This window comes from Urocitellus parryii, chromosome 5 (genome assembly GCF_045843805.1).
Source record: "Urocitellus parryii isolate mUroPar1 chromosome 5, mUroPar1.hap1, whole genome shotgun sequence".
Classification (NCBI taxonomy): domain Eukaryota; kingdom Metazoa; phylum Chordata; class Mammalia; order Rodentia; family Sciuridae; genus Urocitellus; species Urocitellus parryii.
This window is the reverse complement of record NC_135535.1, coordinates 173,930,099-173,948,834: the sequence shown is the minus strand read 5'-3', so window position 1 is coordinate 173,948,834 and position 18,736 is coordinate 173,930,099. Positions and strand designations below refer to the sequence as shown.

The window sequence follows — 18,736 nt, the reverse complement described above, 5'->3', positions numbered from 1 at the left end:
ATTTTTTTTTTTTTTTTAGTTGTTCATATGTATTTATTTACTATATGTGGTGCTGAGAATTGAACTCAGTGCCTCACATCTGTCAGGCAAGTGCACTGCCACTAAACCACAATCCCAGCCCCTGGCTGCACTTCTTACACTCTTGCAGCAGTCAGCTTTAAGCTGTATTTGCTCTCTAGGAAAGACTAGTGGGAGATTGGTGGGTAGAAGGAAAGGAAAGCATGGTATTTCTGGCTTCCCTCTTTTGTCCTTGAGTAATGCATCTGGCAGAGGCAGCAGCTCAACCTTTGGTTTCTAATGACAGTATCTCCTTCCACTGTTGCTAATAATCTTTGCAATGCCTGCCCAAACTCTGGCTTCCCAGCCATTCCATTACCTATGTAACCATTTCCTGTGCTTGGAAAGCCTTGAGTGATTTCTTTTTCTGCTGTGGCTTCAGCTGGTAGAGTTCTCTAACAGGCATCTCAAAATCAACACATCTGAAACAAACTCTTGAATTCATTCTCAAGCTGCTCTTCTTGCACTTTGTCCATTTTAATTTATGGCACCCTATCTTACTAATTGGAGTAGAGTCATCTTTGGCACTTTTCTTTTTCTCATACCAATTGCTATCCAATCCACTAGCAATCCTGTTGGCTTGACTTTATGAACATACTAGAGTTGAGCATTTCTCTTCACCTCCACTGCCATCACCACCCTTGTTTAAACCACAATATGTGCACATCATTTTCTTCCTCTTTTAAAAAATCTTTAATAATAATAAAAATAAGATGTACAGAAAGACTACTTGGTAATCTGAGCTAATGTGGAGTGTATGATTTGATATGTACTCCATCCCAGAGTGTTCTGTCCCCATCATCACGTGGCTCCCAACATATTCTTTCCGGTATTTGTTCTCCGATGTCACTTAATCAGAGTCCCTTATTACTGTATATAGCATCTTTTTTAAAAAAAAATATCATCTGTTTACCTTATTTTATTATTCTTCATGGCACTTACCACCACCTCATACATTATATAGTTATTTATTCATGGTGTTTCTTCCTATTAAGATATAGGTGGGAACTTTGGCACAGCCCGCGGGGAGAGCTGGGGATGCGGTGGGGCCTGGCGACCCACACGCGGCAGCCCTTCTGCTCAACCTCCCAACGCGCATGCTCCTCTGGGGCCAGGCTCCTCGGCCGCTCGGAAGCGACCTGCCAGGGCCAGGGCGGAGTCGCCGGGGCACTTCCCGGTGACTGGCGGCTCTGGTTGGCTGTGCTAATAGCCTGAGCGGGTACCCGCCTTCCCACCAGGGCCGCCCCGTCCCCGGCGCCTGCCAGGAGACGCTGCGACCGGGAACAGCGGCCCGAGACGACAGCACCGGGTGAGTGCCGACCCCAGCTGTGCGCGTGTGTGCGATTGCGGGTCCACGTGGGGGTTGGCGGCTGCCTGCGTCCACGGGCCTGGAGACGGGGTTCAACGGCCCCGGGTACTGTGTCCCCGCGCGCCTGGGGCTCGCTGTTCGGCTCTCGGTGCATCTTAACCTGAGATGTCTGCGGGTTCCTTTCCTGCGGCCGGTGACCAGAGGCACCCCCCCCCCCCAGCACTCTGAATTAGGGGCTTTCCGGAGTGGCTCACTGGTCCTTGGGCTCGCTCCAATTTCCTGCACAGGCCGGGGTCTCCGGTCAGAGAATTTGCCCAGGTCCCCTATTCTGCAGAGACAGCTGAAATGCCTCATGGCCAGCCCTCCTTCCCTCCCCTTATCTCCCCCAGGTAGCCTGCCCTATGGCTCTCGATTTGTTAGCCAATTGAGTGGTCAAAAGCAGACTTGAGCATCAGTCCTGGTTAAAATTCCGGCGATACTGCTGTTTGACCAGGCACTTTGTTTCCTATGCCGGTGTGACCCGAAGTTTCCTGAAAAGTGGACTTAAGGGTACTGCCATGGGCTTGTTAACTGGCGAGGCAGCCAAAGCTCTGTTTAAGGTCTGACACACTGCAACAGCTTAGCAGTTATTGTGTTGCTGCTCTTACTAGAGAAGTAAATGACAAGTTGTATTGGGGTCTTTTCTTTTGCCGTGAACGTTGGACCACCGCCACATGCCATCATTCAAAACCTATATTGTGCATAGAATATGTGCTTGACATTTGGCTTGTGTCCTGGGGATACAAAGATAAATCAACTTTAATCTCTGCCCTCTTGCCTGGGGTGAAATGAAGGCAGGCTAGTGGGCAATTAACTGATTATTACAAAGTAAAAGGAACTGAGATAAAGGTGCTAGGAGCCCAGAGTAGCACCCTGAATTCAACCTAGAGGGTTTTTTGTTTATTTTTTTTCCTCTTTGAACTCAATCAATTCCTTGATTATAATTGCTCATTTAGAATGTTGAGAAATTAAGTGTTGTGGTGGGAAGAAAAGTAACTGGGAGACACTGCATTGGAATAAACTTCAGCTGTCACCGTATGGAATGTCCCCTGGTCTGCTGGTCCAGATTCTTTAGAAAAGATGCTATGTGGACAGCAGCTGCTGCCAGAAATCTTCTTTATTTTAAATTCTGGTAATACTTTTTTTTTTCTTCTCTTCATTCTACTCCTTATTGTGTAGTTGTAATGGAATGGGGAGGTCATATTTATGATAAAAGGTAGCCCCGGGATTAACAGCCCTTCCTAACTGCATAAAGAAAGATACACTTGTAATTAAAAGCAGTGGGCTTGTGTGTCAATGTAGACTCAAGATGTAACATTCCTTCCTAGAATTTCATGGTTCCCTATTGCTCAGAAAAATAACTCTAGGAGGAATTGCATCAGCAGAAGGGAATCAATCACTTTTGCAATCTGCTAAGAACCAATTTCTTAAGACTTGTGGAGTATTTGATTTAAACACAAGTCTTTTGAGGTATTATTGACACACAATAGCAGGGCATATTTAAATTGTAGAGTTTTTAGTTTTCACAAAGGCATTTACCTGTGATCTCATCAATAAATGGGATCTAAAATGTTCCTTGTGTACTCTCTTGGTAAAAATCCCTCCCTCCTGCCCCTGTTCTCCCCAGGTATTGGTCTGCTTTCTTTCAGTACAGATTAGATTTTATTTTCCAAAATTTATATATATGGTATCAAACAATATTTGTTTTCTCTCTGTCTTTCTCTTTCTTTTTGGGGGTCTTTTTTATATAGCATAATTATTTTGGCCACATTTTTGTGTATTTATTCCTTTATATTGTTAAGTAGTATTCATATTCCATAATTTGTTTATCCATTTGGAACATTTATGTTTTTCTAGTTTGGGGCTACTAACACACAAAGCTGCTGTAAACATTTATGTACAAGTTTTTGTATGGGCATATGCGTGTAGGTCTTTGTAAGTGATTGTATTTATTTTTAAAAAATGTAGGAAGCCTGGGCCAAGTCCCAACATTTCCTCTAACCATTGGGGAATCCTTAAGAGAATCAATCCCTTCACCTTTACCACCCCCTAGTCTTTGCTATGCTGTCATTTTGAGTCAGAAACTAGGATGAGCTTTGTTGATGGTTGCAGAGTTTCAGGAAAAAGAGGAGCTGGCTCACTCCTTTGTTCTCTGAAGACTCTCTTGTCTTTCGTTTTCACCTTTTCTCTCTTGAATGACAAATTTGAATCCCAACATAATTTGGGGGCAAGAACAGAAGTGAATAGATAATGGGAGGCAAGAGCTAATGGTGACCAAACTTATAAACATTTAAATCACAGACAGAAAAAGGTGGAAAATTAATAGTTTCCAGAATTTTCATGGCACTCCTTTTTCTCATCCTGTCTGCTTCTAAGTTCTGCCTCCTGCTGTCTCTCTCTCTAGGAACAATTTAACTTTGTGGTGAGGAGGCAAGTGACTGTGCTGGGTTCCAAAGGCCACATGTTATCTGGGGATGACATGCTGGAAGGGTTTTTTGTTGTTGTTGTCTATTTGTTTTTTTAAATATATTTTTTAGTTGTCAGTGGATCTTTATTTTTATTTTTTATTTATTTGCGGTGCTGAGAATCAAACCCAGCACACCACACGCGCCAGGCAAGTGCTCCACCACTGAGCCCTGTGTTTTTGTTTTTGTTTTTTGTTAAAAAGATGTCGCCCTTTCTCCTTCCAGATACAGCTACAGTCATTTGCCTCATATTTATCTTTTACTTGCCCTAAACCTGGTTCAGAATGTTCTATTGGAACCTTGATCTACCAGTGCATTTTTGTGTAGTAAAATTGGGGCAAGTAACAATTAATTTTTAAAAAATACAGAGTGAAAATGCAGTTTTTGTGGTTGGTGGCCTGTTTCGTCCTTGGGATCCTGCATTCCGAGGGGCCCAGAGGGAAGGTGGCAGCTGTGGATCCTGAAGCAAACATGAATATAGTAAGTTTCTCAAAGTCACATACTTTTTAAATGCGACTTATGGTGACTGTTATTTCCTTAAATCCAGTTATGAGAACACAACGACATGAGACCACAACTGTAATGTCTTTATAACTCATTATATTTTTCTCTGAATCTTAGATTCTGTTTGCTAGACTGTTTCCAACAGGTGATATTTAGTTAATGAACCTAATGACTGTTGGAAGTTTCACAGCACCTATTGCAAGAACATAATTTCTGAGTGCTAGTTTTAGAATATATTGAAAAAAAGATCATTGTATAGAATGTTCAGGGAACATACTTAAATACAAAAGTCAAAGTATCTGAAAAAAATTTATTAGAAGAAATAAGCAAAAATAATCCTTTGATTATTTAATGCATTTCAAAGTTTTTAATCTTAAGAAACCATCAAATCTGGAAAAGCCTCATTTTGGCATAAAATATTGGAAAAATACAAGCTAAAGTAAACAGCAACTTTAATATAGAAAATGCAGTGATCCAACTGGAGAATCAGGTAACCCTAGAGACTGAGCAAAATTCATAGTAACCAAGAGAGTATGGCCCTATAATAATAGGGTCTCAAGGTTAAGTTAAGTTCTTATCCCAATACTTTTCTTTTACTTCCCTTTCTTTTAACAAATTCCTTTTCATAAGAATGATAAAATTAAATTCTTCCAAGTACTTATGGCAGAGAGGATAATAAGTACTTTTTATTACATTAATCTGTTAATCATCTATATTCCATTAAACTACTGTGCCCTTTGCAACTTTCCTTATGGAAAAGTGAATTTGATCATAATTTTAGTTAAAAAAAATTTTAGTTAAAAATTCCTTGTTTTTAAAGTTTTTTTCCCCCTACTGCACCTTGATACTCTAGTGTAATTTTTTTAGTTCATTGATAAAATTGGATTAATTGTTTTATGCTTTATTTCCTAGGATTAGAACTCTTAAAACAAGGAGATGTTAGCTGGTGTATTTATAAAAGAAAGGCAAAGAGTATTTATCTGTACCTTGTAATCAGGATGGAAACAATGAGGCCCAAAGCTATGGTAAAATTTAGATAGCTTTGTGTAGAACATGCTAGAATGATGAAACTGAAGCTGAGCCCAATACCTGTGGCCATGAGAATTTACTCTCATGATGGAATTTTGACTTTAGAGTGAGCAGACTCATATGTGGGTAACAATTGATTTCTTAAATAAAGCCTGGGATATGTCGTTGATGTATTGTCTTCTCCTTTGCCTGTTAATGTGGGATATTGCCTCAGATTCTGTCCATAGAATGCCCTTTGTCCTTTCTCTTACCAGAGTGAAATCATCACTTACAGGGGATTCCCTGCTGAGGAACACCTAGTTGAGACAGAAGATGGGTATATTCTGTGCCTTTACCGAATCCCTCATGGAAGGAAGAATCATTTTGACAAAGGTATGGGTGTTTTCTGAAGCGAGATAGAAGAGCTCTTAAAAGTAATAACATTGCTGGAATTTGGCTTTAGTGTCAGTAACCAAGTTCAGATTTAACTGGGTGAGTTTTAGGCCAAAGTATTAAATGTATCATATTTATTGAAGGCATAAAAAATGATTTTTAAAGAAGTAAGGTTGACTCAACTAATTTCATATTTTGCTTAAAGGTTCACAGATCAAAGTCCTTTGAGGATATAATGAAATGTCTCCTTTCTTTGTCTTATAAGGAAGCATCTTATTTAATGAAATATTTTGAGTATTAAGTAGAATGAATTCACATAGTTCAAAAATCAAAGAGAATAAAAAGACACACAGTGAAATACCTCCCTCCTATCTCATTCCTCATTTCTTAATTTTTTATGGATGTTTCTGAAATCTCTTTAACATTTTCTGTTTATAAAAATTTTCTTTAGAAATGAGGGTTTAGATTAAGATAATTGGGTAACTCTCTCTTCTTTGACAGAAGTTTTATGTGGGGAGGCACATGCTTTACCTCATTTTCTTCCCAAATTGTTAAAATAAACTTAAAAGCCTTTTGTGTTAACATGAGCTTTGTGTCTCTATGTGCTTCATTTATTCTTAATCTAATATTATTTACCTATTTTTTTCCTCCCATAAATTCTAGCTAGAATAAGGTATTTAATAATGCTTAAGTGATTGTGAATAAATGTAATGTTCTTTTTGAAATTCAGTTTCTTACTCTCAAAAATTTTTAGGGTTTGTTGCTACAGGGTATTAAGCTTTCTTTTTATAAATGTGGTAAAGAACGAGTGATGAACTGCAGTGGGGGCTTCTCATTTTCCTCTGCTCGGAACACACAAAGCATAAATTTTATGCCAGAGTGAGCATATGATCTTGGTTTTCATCCCTTTTTTATTTCCTTTTAAAGAACAATCCTCTATACTAACATTCACATCCCATATAAAGAAAATATATATGGATTTTTTCCCTCTTAAAATTATCTGACAAATATAACGTAAGTCATTGTTAAAAAGTGTAGAAACTTCAGTCAAACACACTGAGAGAATGTATTTCCTCTTGTCTTTCTGTGTCCACCTCCTGGCTTTTCTTTCCATCCACGCAGGACTCTCTGCCCAAGGTGTATGCATCACACTTGCAGATGAAGGCGAGGTGCCCTGGAAAACAAATAAAGCAAACATGAGTCTTGATAGGAAGGAAGGAAGAAGTGTCAGGTGATCTTAGTGCCAGAGTCGGGTCTGCCCCTGACTGCTCATGTGCTTCACCTTCTCTGTAACAACAGTTGATTGACAGGGATGATCTCACAGTTCCTATTTAATTGTTATCACCCTCTGGTTCTCTGGATTATATTTTTTTACTCTTTTTTTTTTTTTGTGGGGGTAGGGGTGTTGGTAGATGGGGAAGTGGGTATTTTTGGTCTTCAGAATAGGGAACATAAGCCGAAAGTGCTCTAAGCTAAGTGTGGCCATAGCATTAGATCCCCATCTCCTTTCTCTTTTCTGATGAGGTCCCCCATCCCCAGCAAAGGATCACTGACATGGATATCACGCTTGCTGTGAGCTAAACTCAAAAGGAACTTTTCAAGGAAATCTGTGACGAAGAACTCAGTTCTCTAAAGGAATGTTGATCTTCCTAAGAACTGCGTAGGGCAGACAAAACATGGGGCAGAGGCTCTTAGTGTCTTTCATGTCTATTCAAGAGCAGTGTTTCTAGTGTTGTTTTTTTGGTTCATTAAAAAGCAAAATAGACTAAATAAATGAATAAATAAGTCTTAGACCCCAAACAGAACTCTTCTATTGCATGTGACTTCTGACTTCCTGTTACCCATTACCCTTCCAGAGACCTAGATTGGAAACTGCAGAATCATTCTCCATGACCATCTTCAAGCAGCTGTCAGGTCCTCTCTGAGCCACCCATGCTACATCCCATCAGTTCATCACTTTCTTGCTTTCCCTGACCACACCTTAAGTTCTTGTTGCCATTTAACTAGGCACCCCTAAATAAGCTCAGAAGCCAAGAGAGGCCCAAGTGACTTCCATGTTCAAGTCCCCATATATTAAAGCAAAGAAAGAATTTCAAAAATGGGAATGTGGAAATTTAGTATGATTTAAGAAATGAATGCTTTTAATATACACAGAATAATGCTATACATCTGTGCTATTTACAAGTAATTACAAGATATGTTAAAACATTATTCATTTTTTGGGACCCCATTTCTTGTGGCACATGAGTTTTCAGCTAAATGGTGAACATCTTTCACTTCTGTTATAGTGGACTCCTCTGGTAAGTGTGCATATCCTCACCCTGTTCTCATCTATCTTACATGGCTTTATAGGATGAAGTTACTTAAAGCCCAACTATAATTATGTGTTTTGCTAAGCAACAATCTTCAGGGATCTAATGGGTGAAGACACACACCTTTCTTAATATTCTTCCTGGCTATTATCTGTAACTTTCACCTCCATCCTATGTGGTGGTGGTCCTTGGTTGGCTACTTGGAGTATTTGTGTGTTGTTTTCCACTATTTTCTATTTGCTAATTCCTTAAAGGAACTGAAATTCAGAAATTAATCATTTATGGGGAAGTGATTCTATTTTCCATCTGCTCAGCCTATTTTAGAAAGTCATAGGACTAAAAAAATCTCAGGTTTCTGCTTGGGTGCTCTGATTTAGAGAGCTTCTGGTTTTAACACACTCCCCTGGTAGATCTGAACATATCTAAACCTTTGTGTTCTAGGACAGCAACCTCACTTTTTAGAGTGAGACAGCCAGGCTCAAAGGGCAAAAGAGATTTGTCTGAGGTCAAAGGGTAATCTGCCTTCCAGTCTGACTACAAATTCAGAGTTCCTTAATTTGAGAATGAAGCCTTGTGTAATCAGTATTGAGCAAGTTGATCCCATGATAGTCATAATATGTATTTAATTTGGCTAAAACAAGTAAATGCTGGTTGGATATTCAGCTACAACCGAATATTAAGGAATATTAGACTCCTGCATTGTTTATTTTAAATTGGAGCATTAAAAATGAAATACATTAAACAGCAACAGGGACATGGATTACTCATTTCATAATTGGGAAATCAGCCAATCAAAGAAAGCACCAGAATGGCACATGTGTCCCTGAGAAGTTATGTATCTGATGGCCCGGTGGGTAAAGTGGCATTCTGGACACTAAGGACCTGGAATAACTACGGCAGCATGCAGGAACAGGCCTCTCAACTATGGCCTTTGCAGACTCTTCAGGGGTTGACCATTGAGCTTTTTGAGTCATCCATGAAAATTCACAGCATGACTTATGAGTTAAGTTTTTGGAAGGGAAGGCCATCACCCTGTGTTTTGCTTTGCTTGTTTATTTTAGGATGCTGGATGGTTTCTGGATTTTTTCCTTCCTTGCAGAAACTCTTCCCTCCTAAAGAATCCATTTTTTTAAAATAAATTCTCTAATAAACTACATGTAGGCCTTGATTATCTGGTGTGTAATTCCTTGCCTGCAGGGGCATTGAACAGATGTGAGTTCATTAATCAGTGCCTGAGCTTGGTGACTAGAGTTGAGCTCATGCCCAGGCTCGCCAGGGCCTCTGATGTGCATTGGATAGGGACATGAATTCAAATCTTTTGCCTAATGGGGAAATATACCTCAGTGTCAGCTGCACTGTTTGTCTCATATACCCAGGTTGGAGCTGGAATAGTAGAGGGTCAGGGTAGAACAGAAGACTGTATGCTCCTCCCTCCCCCAACCCTCTTCTTCTTCCTGGCCAAGTGCTAAATGTCACTTGTCAGGAGGATTTCCCCAGCTGCTCAAACCAGGTCAAGCCCTTGGGCTACATATTCTGAGTTCTCTGTGTTTCTTTCATATTAGTTAAGACAATAAACTCAACTTAGATAGGCAATCAATAAAGTCTATAATCTTCGTCTTCCCTAATAGACTATGAGCTCGTGGAGGCTGAAGTCTTTTCTGACTAATTTGCTTGTTAATTGGTCCAACCCAAGGCCTCATCTGTGCATGAACCCTCCTGCAGCCTTCCTGGGATTGGATAGAACAAAGTATTGAGACTTCACAGTATCATTGCTTTAGGCCACATTTGGATTAAGGATTCCCTACCTCTAAGCTCCAAATAATTTATGGGTTTATTATGGTGAATAAAACTGGGGAAGCTATATTGCCTCATGGTTAAGTATGAGTACATTAAAACTTATTAATTAATATGAGTACATTAAAACTGCCAGCCCTTGGCTTGAATTTTGGTTCTTCTACCTTAACTAGCTGTGTGACTTAGTAGCTCCTTACTTTGGGTTAATGAAAGTCTATTCTTCCCCCACTTTTTTTTGTGGTGCTGGAGAACTAACCAAGAGCCTCATGCCTTCTAGGCATATCCTATACCTGTCAGAGTGGCCCAGGAACTTAGGGTTGGTCCAGAGCCGAGGGTCTATCTTGCTGGGTATTAAACTTTTCTGAATTGCTTAGTGGTATGGACCATCCTGGGAAGTATAAAATGAGGGACAATACTGATTTTGCATCACTCAGTATGAAGTAGTGGGAATGTGTGTATACCTTATCCAAAGTTCTTGTTGCCATTTTTTTCTAGAACTTGCCATTGCAGAGAAAGAAGGCTCCCTCTTGTGAGATATGCAGGCTTCTCTCAAATTAACAAGGAGCTAGGCTGACCCTCTGGGGTGGGGGAACCAGTAAGCCTTGGCTGTCAGGCTGGGGAGAGCCTCATGGTCCTGGGGCAAGGCAAAGACTTAGCTCCTCAGACACACCCAAGAAATCAACTTGAAAGGTAGAATTCTGGGCCTTATTTGAGAACCTTAGGGATGGACCTCAGGGAACTGAATGGTTTACAAGCTCCCCAGGAAAGTTTGATGAGCAGCCAGGTTTAGGAGTCACTGGGTAGACCCTGAATAAATGCATATCCATAAAATACTGCAAGCAATTTCATAAAGGAGTTTGGGGATTCTCTGAAACCCATACATGGGCATGTTAGAACTTAAGAACTCTAAGGTAGATGGAAGCAAGGCTAAAAGGATTCTTGAAATTAATCTTGAAAATAATCATATCCCTCCTAGCCTCACCTTCCCCAAGGAGTCTATCAGTGAGTAGTGCAAGTCAAGCACGGGAGCCATGCTGCTTTCTGTGGTATCCTGGCTCCCCTATTGCTGACCCTGGGGCTGTGGCCAGCTTCCTTAGCTGCCTCAGAGTCCTCATATGAAAAATGAGGATAAGGGCTAGTTGCTGACTACATTAGAGTTCTGTGACTGCTTTAACAAATTACCACTAACAGTGTGGCTTAAAACAACAGTCCCCACCCCACCCACCCCACCCCTGCCCCCAGTGTGGAGATTGAATGCTGGTGTGCTTTACCATTGAGCTACTTTCCCAGCCCTTTTTATTTTTATTTTTTTAGTTTGAGACAGAGTCTCCCTAAGTTGTGAGATTCTTGCTAATTTTTTGGCCAGGCTGGTCATGAACTTGAAATCCCCTCCTGAGTAACTGGGACTTCAGCCATATGCCACTGTGCCTGGTATCAGGTTTTTGTTTTTGTTTGTTTGTTTGTTTTATTCTACAGTTCTAAAGGTCAGGGTATTGGCAGGGTGCTGTTTCTTCTGGAGCCTCCAGAGGAAGATGGGTTTTCATTGCCTTCTCCAGCTTCCAGAGGCTGCCTGCATTCCTTGGCTCCTAGGCCCTTGCTCTATCTTCAAAGCCTGAAGTCTGCACCTTCCAATCCCTCTTTCCTTCCAGCCCTGTCTCCCTTTGATAAGGATCCTTGTGGTTACATGGGGCCTACCTGGATAATACACGGAGATAGCCCCATCTCAAGATCCTTACCATATCTGCAAAATCCCTTTTGCCTTCTAAAGGAATATATTCTCATGTTTGGGGAATTAGGATGTGGCCATCTTTGGGGGTCCATGATTCTACTCATATCAACTCAGCTGTTAGGTGACTTATGTGAGATAATGCATATAAAGTGACTTATCTGAGATAATGCAAATAAAGATAATACTTATGACACATGATTGACCCTTGCTGTAATTATGATTATATCTCCACTTCATCTTATCTTTCCTCACTGTGCTTGTGTTCTAATGATGTTTACTTCATTTATGTATTTTTATTATCAGGGACTATTATTTCTTGAGCTTTTCCATGAATACCCATACTTCAGAGAAGTTAAGGAAGTCTTATTAGGGTTTCATGGCTGGTGAGAACCAAGGGCTGATTCATGCTAACACCCTCAACTTTGGCCTCCTTCCTCCTTGTTCTGGGTTCTTCCCCAGGCCAGGCTGTTTTTTCACAAGTGTTTTAGATGGAAGTGGAGTCCATCAGGACTCAGTGTCAAGGCAGAGAAGGTCATTGCCTTAGAGGGGAGAGGAACTTCCCTACTCACCAGGTCATCTTCCTCCTGTGGGACCACACTCAGTTTCAGAGCCCAAGTAATCCTTCCTCACTTCCATCCATGTCACGGCCTCATCAAATGAGCAGCACTGTGATGAATCACTACCGTGCTGCTTCTCTTAGGCACTCTGGTGCTGCTTAGGCGACCATGTTGAAATCACTGGCCCCAGCTCTCCTCACTTTAATGATGAGTGAATTTTTGTGATTGTTATTGTCACTTATTTAGAAGTTTGTAATTTCAAAATACCTTCTCTCTCTCTCTCTCTCTGTCTCTCTCTCTGTCTCTCTCTCTCTCTCTCTCTCTCTCTCTCTCTCTTCCCTACACTGGATTTGGGTCTTCCTCACTAAAGGCAGGGAGCCTGCCCATAAGATTCTGTGTCCACCACAGTGCTTTGAGGATAGAACTTTCATAGCAAACTTCATCTTATTAATGTAGCATTAAGATGAACGTTTAAAGGGAAAGAAATAAATAAAGCAACTGTTTTATTTGCTTTCTATTGTCTTCACCCAGGAAGAATGTCAGATGTGTGGACCTGAGAGTGCAGAGGCCTGCAATTTTGTGATTAGTAAATCTAGGAGTCATTTGGAATGTTGGTTTGGAGTCCTATTATTTTAACTACACGGGGGAGTAGCACCCCTGTGCTATCACAGATCCAGGGCATGCCGTTGATGTTGTCATGGATGTGAACAATGCCTCCTGGAGCTGACTGCCAAGACCACCTTATATCAAAGGAACTGTCATTTAAAAACAATTTATTAATTGCCAAATACTGTTGGCCTTCCATATTTATAGGGTTTGCCTCCGTGGATCCAGCCAACCAAAGATTGTGTCTATGCTTAACACAATTATTTTTCATTATTCCCTAAACAATACAACGGAACAACTATTTACAAAATATTTACATTGTATTAGGTATTATAAGTTATCTAGAGCTAATTTAAAGTGTGTAGGAAGATATATGTGTAGGTTATATGTGTACCCTGTGCCATTGTATATAAGGGACTTAAATGTCCCCAGTTTTTGGCATCTGCCCAAGGAGTCCTGGATCCAATATGCAGTAGACACCCAGGAACCACTATATATGTTAAGACATGAGCAGAAGTAAAAATGTGCCAAGTCACTTTCAGTCTTGTCATCCTTACGAATCATCCTTCCTATTTTTCCTTGATATTTTAAACTCCTTCTCATAGACCTATATAATTTTTGCATAGCTGTAGTTAGACTGTAATTTTGCATCTTTTTTGTATCTTGTCTTTTTTTTCTTTTATTGTTGTTATAAGCTTCTCTGTGCCATCACAGTCCCTGTCACCCTGTCATTGTTGATGGCTTAATGATTGCACCATGTGGATTGCAATTAATTATTCAACTGCTTGACAATTAGCTTGTCTCCAGTGATTCACTGTTATAAAAGATGAGCAGAAGCAAAGGGAGCTCCCATTTGTTCATTTTGACCTCTGTGTCAGTCCCTGTGCTTGACAATGACCTCATTTATTCCTGTTAATTATTTATGGAACATAGACTGGTTAAGCAGATTAGTAATATGAACTGATGTATTTGAACTCTTTACTGTGTGTCAGACACTTTGCTAAGAACTTCTCATATAATATCTACATCTCATTACTCCCTACAAGGTACATATTAACATTTCCAGTTAGCAGGAATGACCTAAGTTTCAAGGAATGTTTAAATACCTTGCAGAATGTACCACATTAGAAGTGGGAAAGGACAGATTTGAACCCAGGTTTGTTTGATTCTAAAATTCACAGTCAATTCTGTGAGGTTGATGTTTTCCCCCTCCTCTTTTATTCTCTGCTGTGTCCCCAGTGCTAGTACATGGTTGGTGATGAGAAAAAGTTTGTATGAGGAGTGACTGAATGGTTTCAGCACCATAAACCGGTTGAAGTCAGGTTTCTTTTGCTCCTAAGTCTATGCTGTCTCAGTTACCAATGAGTAGAAAATAAATTCATATGAGCACACATTTATGAATTGATATGCATGTGATTTTTTTCCTACTTAACTCTTTTATTCATTTTACTTAAAGAATTTTTGTATTGGATTTTTTAATAGTTTTAGAAAAGTTTTAGGTTCACCACAAAATTAAGTAGTAGAATGCTATAACCAAGGACATTTGGTTACTTCCAAATTTTGGAAACTATGAATAAAATTATTATAAACAGCAATATTCAGAGACTTCCCATTGCCTCCTGCTCCCATACATGCCTAGCCTGCCTTTTTATGAATATCCCCCAATTGAATATTTGTTACAGTTGATGAGCCTATATTGTTGCATCGTTATTACCCAAAGTCCATAGTTTTACATTAGGTGCTCTCTTGGAGTTGTACATTCCAAGGGGCTGGACAAATGTATAATGACATTTATCTACTACTATAGTATTATTCAGAGTTTCACTGTTCCCCCAATTCTCTTTGTTCTGCTTATTCATCCCTCACTTCCCTCCCCCAACACTTGTGAGCCACATCCCCAGCCCTTTTTTTGTATTTTATTTAGAGAATTGCTTATGACCTTGTTGAGTTGCTGAGGCTGGCTTTGAATTCAGGATCCCTGGCCTCAGCCTCTGGAGCCACTGGGATGACAGAGTTCATTTCCTTTTAGGAATGGTTAAGATTTCACTGTCCATATACAACACGTTTGCATCTGCTTACTGAAGGACATCTTGGTGACTTTCAAATTTTAGCAACTATGAATAAAGCTACTGTAAACATCCACGTGCAGAATTTTGGGTGGAAATAAGTTTTCAGATCCCTTGGGTAAAATCCCAAGAACCATGACTGCAGAGTTGCAAGGTAAGGGCTGGGGTTGTGGCTCAGTGGCAGAGAGCTTGCCTAGCACATGTGAGGCACTCAGTTCAATCCTCAGCACCACATAAAAATTAAGTAAATAAAATGAAGGTATTGTGTCCATATCCAACTAAAAAAATATTTTTTAAAAAAGAATTGTATAGTAAGTTATATTTAGCTTTTGTAATACACTGCCAAACTCATTTCCCATGTGGTTGTACCATTTTACATTTCTACCAGCAATGATGAGAGTTCTTGTTCCTCCACATTTGTACCAGCAATTGGTATTATCAGGGTTTTCAGATCTTGGCCATTCTAGTAGGTGTACAGTGGTATCTCATTGTTGCCAGTGTGATTTTTTTCTCTTGCTTTATTTTGTTAGCTATCATTGTGAGAAACATAAATTACTGCAGCAAACTGTAGAAACATTTTGTATGTTCCTAAAAATGTATTCAAGTTTTCTTTGATAATTAAGTCAGGGTGCTTTGTTACCAGACTTTCGAGAAATAGTCCATTTTGCTGCTACCTTGTCAGCCCTGTATATTTTTTTAAATCCTTATTAATGTTATATAAGAGTACATTAATACTTCAGTGTTTTAATTTCTTTATTTGATTTGGGATCTTTCAGCAATTACCTGTTTGGCAAGGTATTGTGTTTGTTTTGAAGTTGGGGCTACCACTTCTTAAAAATGAATGTCTTTCAGGTCCCAAACCAGTTGTGTTTCTGCAGCATGGCTTGCTGGCAGATGCCAGTAATTGGATCACGAACCTTGCTGACAACAGCCTGGGCTTCATTCTTGCTGATGCTGGTTTTGACGTGTGGATGGGGAACAGCAGGGGAAACACCTGGTCTCGGAAACACAAGACTCTTTCACCGTCTCAGGATGAATTCTGGGCCTTCAGGTATGTTTGAGTTGATTTCGTCGTGGGTCTCTTCCCTTCAGGTTCTTATAGAAAATGCACAGGAAACTCAGCAGAAGAGCCTGATAGATGAGTAACTCTGAAATTGTATGAGAGGGAACACTGATGTCTCTTGAAAGGTTTTAGACCTTGCCAGGAATTTAATAAGTAGCAGTAAGGTAAAGTATAAGTAAATGATTATGTTAAGCTTTCAGTTCATGGCTCAGGAGGCTGAGGCAGGAGGATCTCGAGTTCAAAGCCAGCCTCAGCAAAAATAAGGTACTAAACAACTCAATGAGACCCTGTCTCCAAATAAAATACAAAAAAAGGGCTGGGGCTGGGGCTCAGTGGTTGAGTGTCCTGGGGTTCAATCTCTAGTATAAGCCCCCCCTTGCCGCAATCCGGCTGGGCACAGAAACAGGAAAACAAAGCTTTATTTTTAAAAAGGCCGCCAGTCCCCGTGTGCGCCCTGCTAACAAGCCGGTCGACACACGTGTCCCTCCCCCCCCCCCCAACCGGGGGCCCAGACCTCCCCCAGAAATTCCCTCCCGTAACATGAGTCCCGTAACAGGCCGAGGTGAACAGCAGGAGTCCAATTTCCATATGAATGTAAAGCTTAACATAATCATATCATCTCAATGGCTAGCTGGCAGTAACCTAAATCAAAGGTGCCATGTATCATAATACTTTTGCTGTGGCTCCTAGCACCCCCCTAAATAAATAAATAAACAAACAAACAGATAAATAAATAAGAATTCGATTCATTTAGGAATTCTGAAGTTATTTTGGCATTCTTGGTGGTGTGGGAACTGCTGGGTAAATGTCTCCCCATAACCTTTCTCTATTCTCTATAAACACATACCCCAGATGTTTCCTGTCTTCAGAAATCCTCCTCTTCTCTCTCTTACTTCCAGCTCTCCTAATTAGTTGCTGTATGACACTGGGTATGTTGCAAGATCCCTCTATGACTGCTTCCTTATTTGTAAAATTGGGATAATAAATACCTATCTCATAAAGTTATTGTGGGCTTAAAGGAGAGCATACCAGGAAGAACCCTCCACGGGGCCTGGCACATCGTTATGTCTGTGGTAGCAGTTGGCCCATCTATCCCTGACATGCATGCACACACACATACCTCATCTTCAGGTTCAGGGCTATCTTGGTGTATCAGGTTAAGAGAAAGATTGCACTCTGGATATCTTCAGACTTGCTTTCCATTTCAAAAACTGGAGCATCCTTAAGGACATGAAACATAAGAATGAGAGCTTTTACCCAAAGTTATATATCCATATGCTTATTGTGATACTTTTTGTAATAGTGAAAAATTGAAAACTACTTGCATGCATGTCATCAGTAGTGAATGGAATGACTGAACAAATAGAGTGTGGTATACTAACATAATAGGATGAGATTAAATAACTGAAACTCTAGGCACCAATGTGGATGAAGCCAGGTACAGAAGAGTAAATACGACATAATCTCATTTTTAGAAAAAGTCTACAATGGGTGCAACAAACTTGTGGTGTGTGGGAGACCAACCTTGTATGTGACTGAGTCACTCCCTGGCTGGGTGATTGAGGCTTCAGGCGGCAAATGCCTCTAGATGCCCTGCCTTTCTTGGGTTCAAGGGAGTGTGCCTTCTTACAGCCCCATGGGTGTAGCTATGCTCACCTGTTCCTTTGTAATATTACCCCTTGCCCTGTTTAGGATAGAATGTTCCATGGAAACACCCTTTTGTGTGTCCCCTTATCTTACTGTGCCCTTAGGTATGGCCTGCCTACTGACAGCAGACATCATGAAGATAGACTCAGCCCCCTGAAACCTGACCCCTTGCCTCATTTGAATAGCTTCTCCTCAATAAAAGGGGTCAGCGTTTGTGTGTGTGTGTGTGTGTGTGTGTGTGTGTGTGTGTGTGTGTGTGTATGTGTTCTCTCTCTCTCTCTCTCTTTCTGTGGACCCTTAAGGTCAGAGGAGCCGTCACAGCGACCCCAAAGAAAAAGGTATTTCTGTCTCTTGTGTGGTTATTTCGCGCAGCCCAGTTAGCCCAGTTCCCCTGGAGTGACCCCCGAGTGTTTTAGCCGTGAACAAATCCCGGCAGTGTTGTGAAATATTAGGATAATTGTAATCTTTGGAGGCACTAATGGAGGGGAGTCCAAGGGGGCTCTGTGGTCCTGGTGATGGCCAGTTTCCTGAACTCAGTGCTTGTTTACCTAGCTGTATTCAGTTTGTGATATTTCCTCAAACTTCATGTTTACTTGGGTGCTGATCTATTTTATGTACTTTTTCAATGTAAGAATTTTTATTTTGGATTATAGTTTCGATGAGATGGCAAAATATGACCTACCAGCTTCAATTAATTTCATTCTGAATAAAACTGGCCAAGAAAGTGTGTATTATGTGGGTCATTCTCAAGGCACCACAATAGGTATGTATATAATAAAGATTGGAAATGGATATGTCTTTATTATAAGACATTTGCATTTACATATTTGTTTGTTTTTAAACATGAAATATAAAAGTAATATAATAAATATAAAAGTAATAAATATAATTATATTTATAATAAATATTAAAAATATATTTGTCATGTTTATTTATTATATCATAATAAATATATCAATTATATTTATAATAAATATATAAGTTATATTTATAATAATAACAATAAATATAAAAGTAATGTTGGTTTAAATGCACTTGTTTTTTTTTTTTTTTTTTTTTAATGCCAAGCAGAAATCATGAATAGGGCAAGGAATTTGGGTAATATTCTATGGAAATTCAGACTTTAATATAAATCACCAAATATAGTATATTAATCTGTTAAAGTAAAAAAAATTAAGGCAAGCCAC

At 39.9% G+C, this 18,736-nt stretch overlaps 1 protein-coding gene across 1 annotated transcript in view; it reads left to right on the top strand.

Annotated features, from left to right (window-relative positions):
• Positions 1-1,236: 1,236 nt before the first annotated feature.
• Positions 1,237-18,736, top strand: part of LOC113188625 (lysosomal acid lipase/cholesteryl ester hydrolase-like) — a 33,778-nt gene continuing 16,278 nt past the window's right edge. The window contains exons 1-5 of the mRNA XM_026397026.2: positions 1,237-1,366; positions 4,239-4,350; positions 5,658-5,775; positions 15,692-15,890; positions 18,203-18,312. Coding sequence (XP_026252811.1) covers positions 4,246-4,350; positions 5,658-5,775; positions 15,692-15,890; positions 18,203-18,312 — 532 coding nt within the window. The 5' untranslated portion in view covers positions 1,237-1,366; positions 4,239-4,245. The remainder of the gene's footprint in view (positions 1,367-4,238; positions 4,351-5,657; positions 5,776-15,691; positions 15,891-18,202; positions 18,313-18,736) is intronic.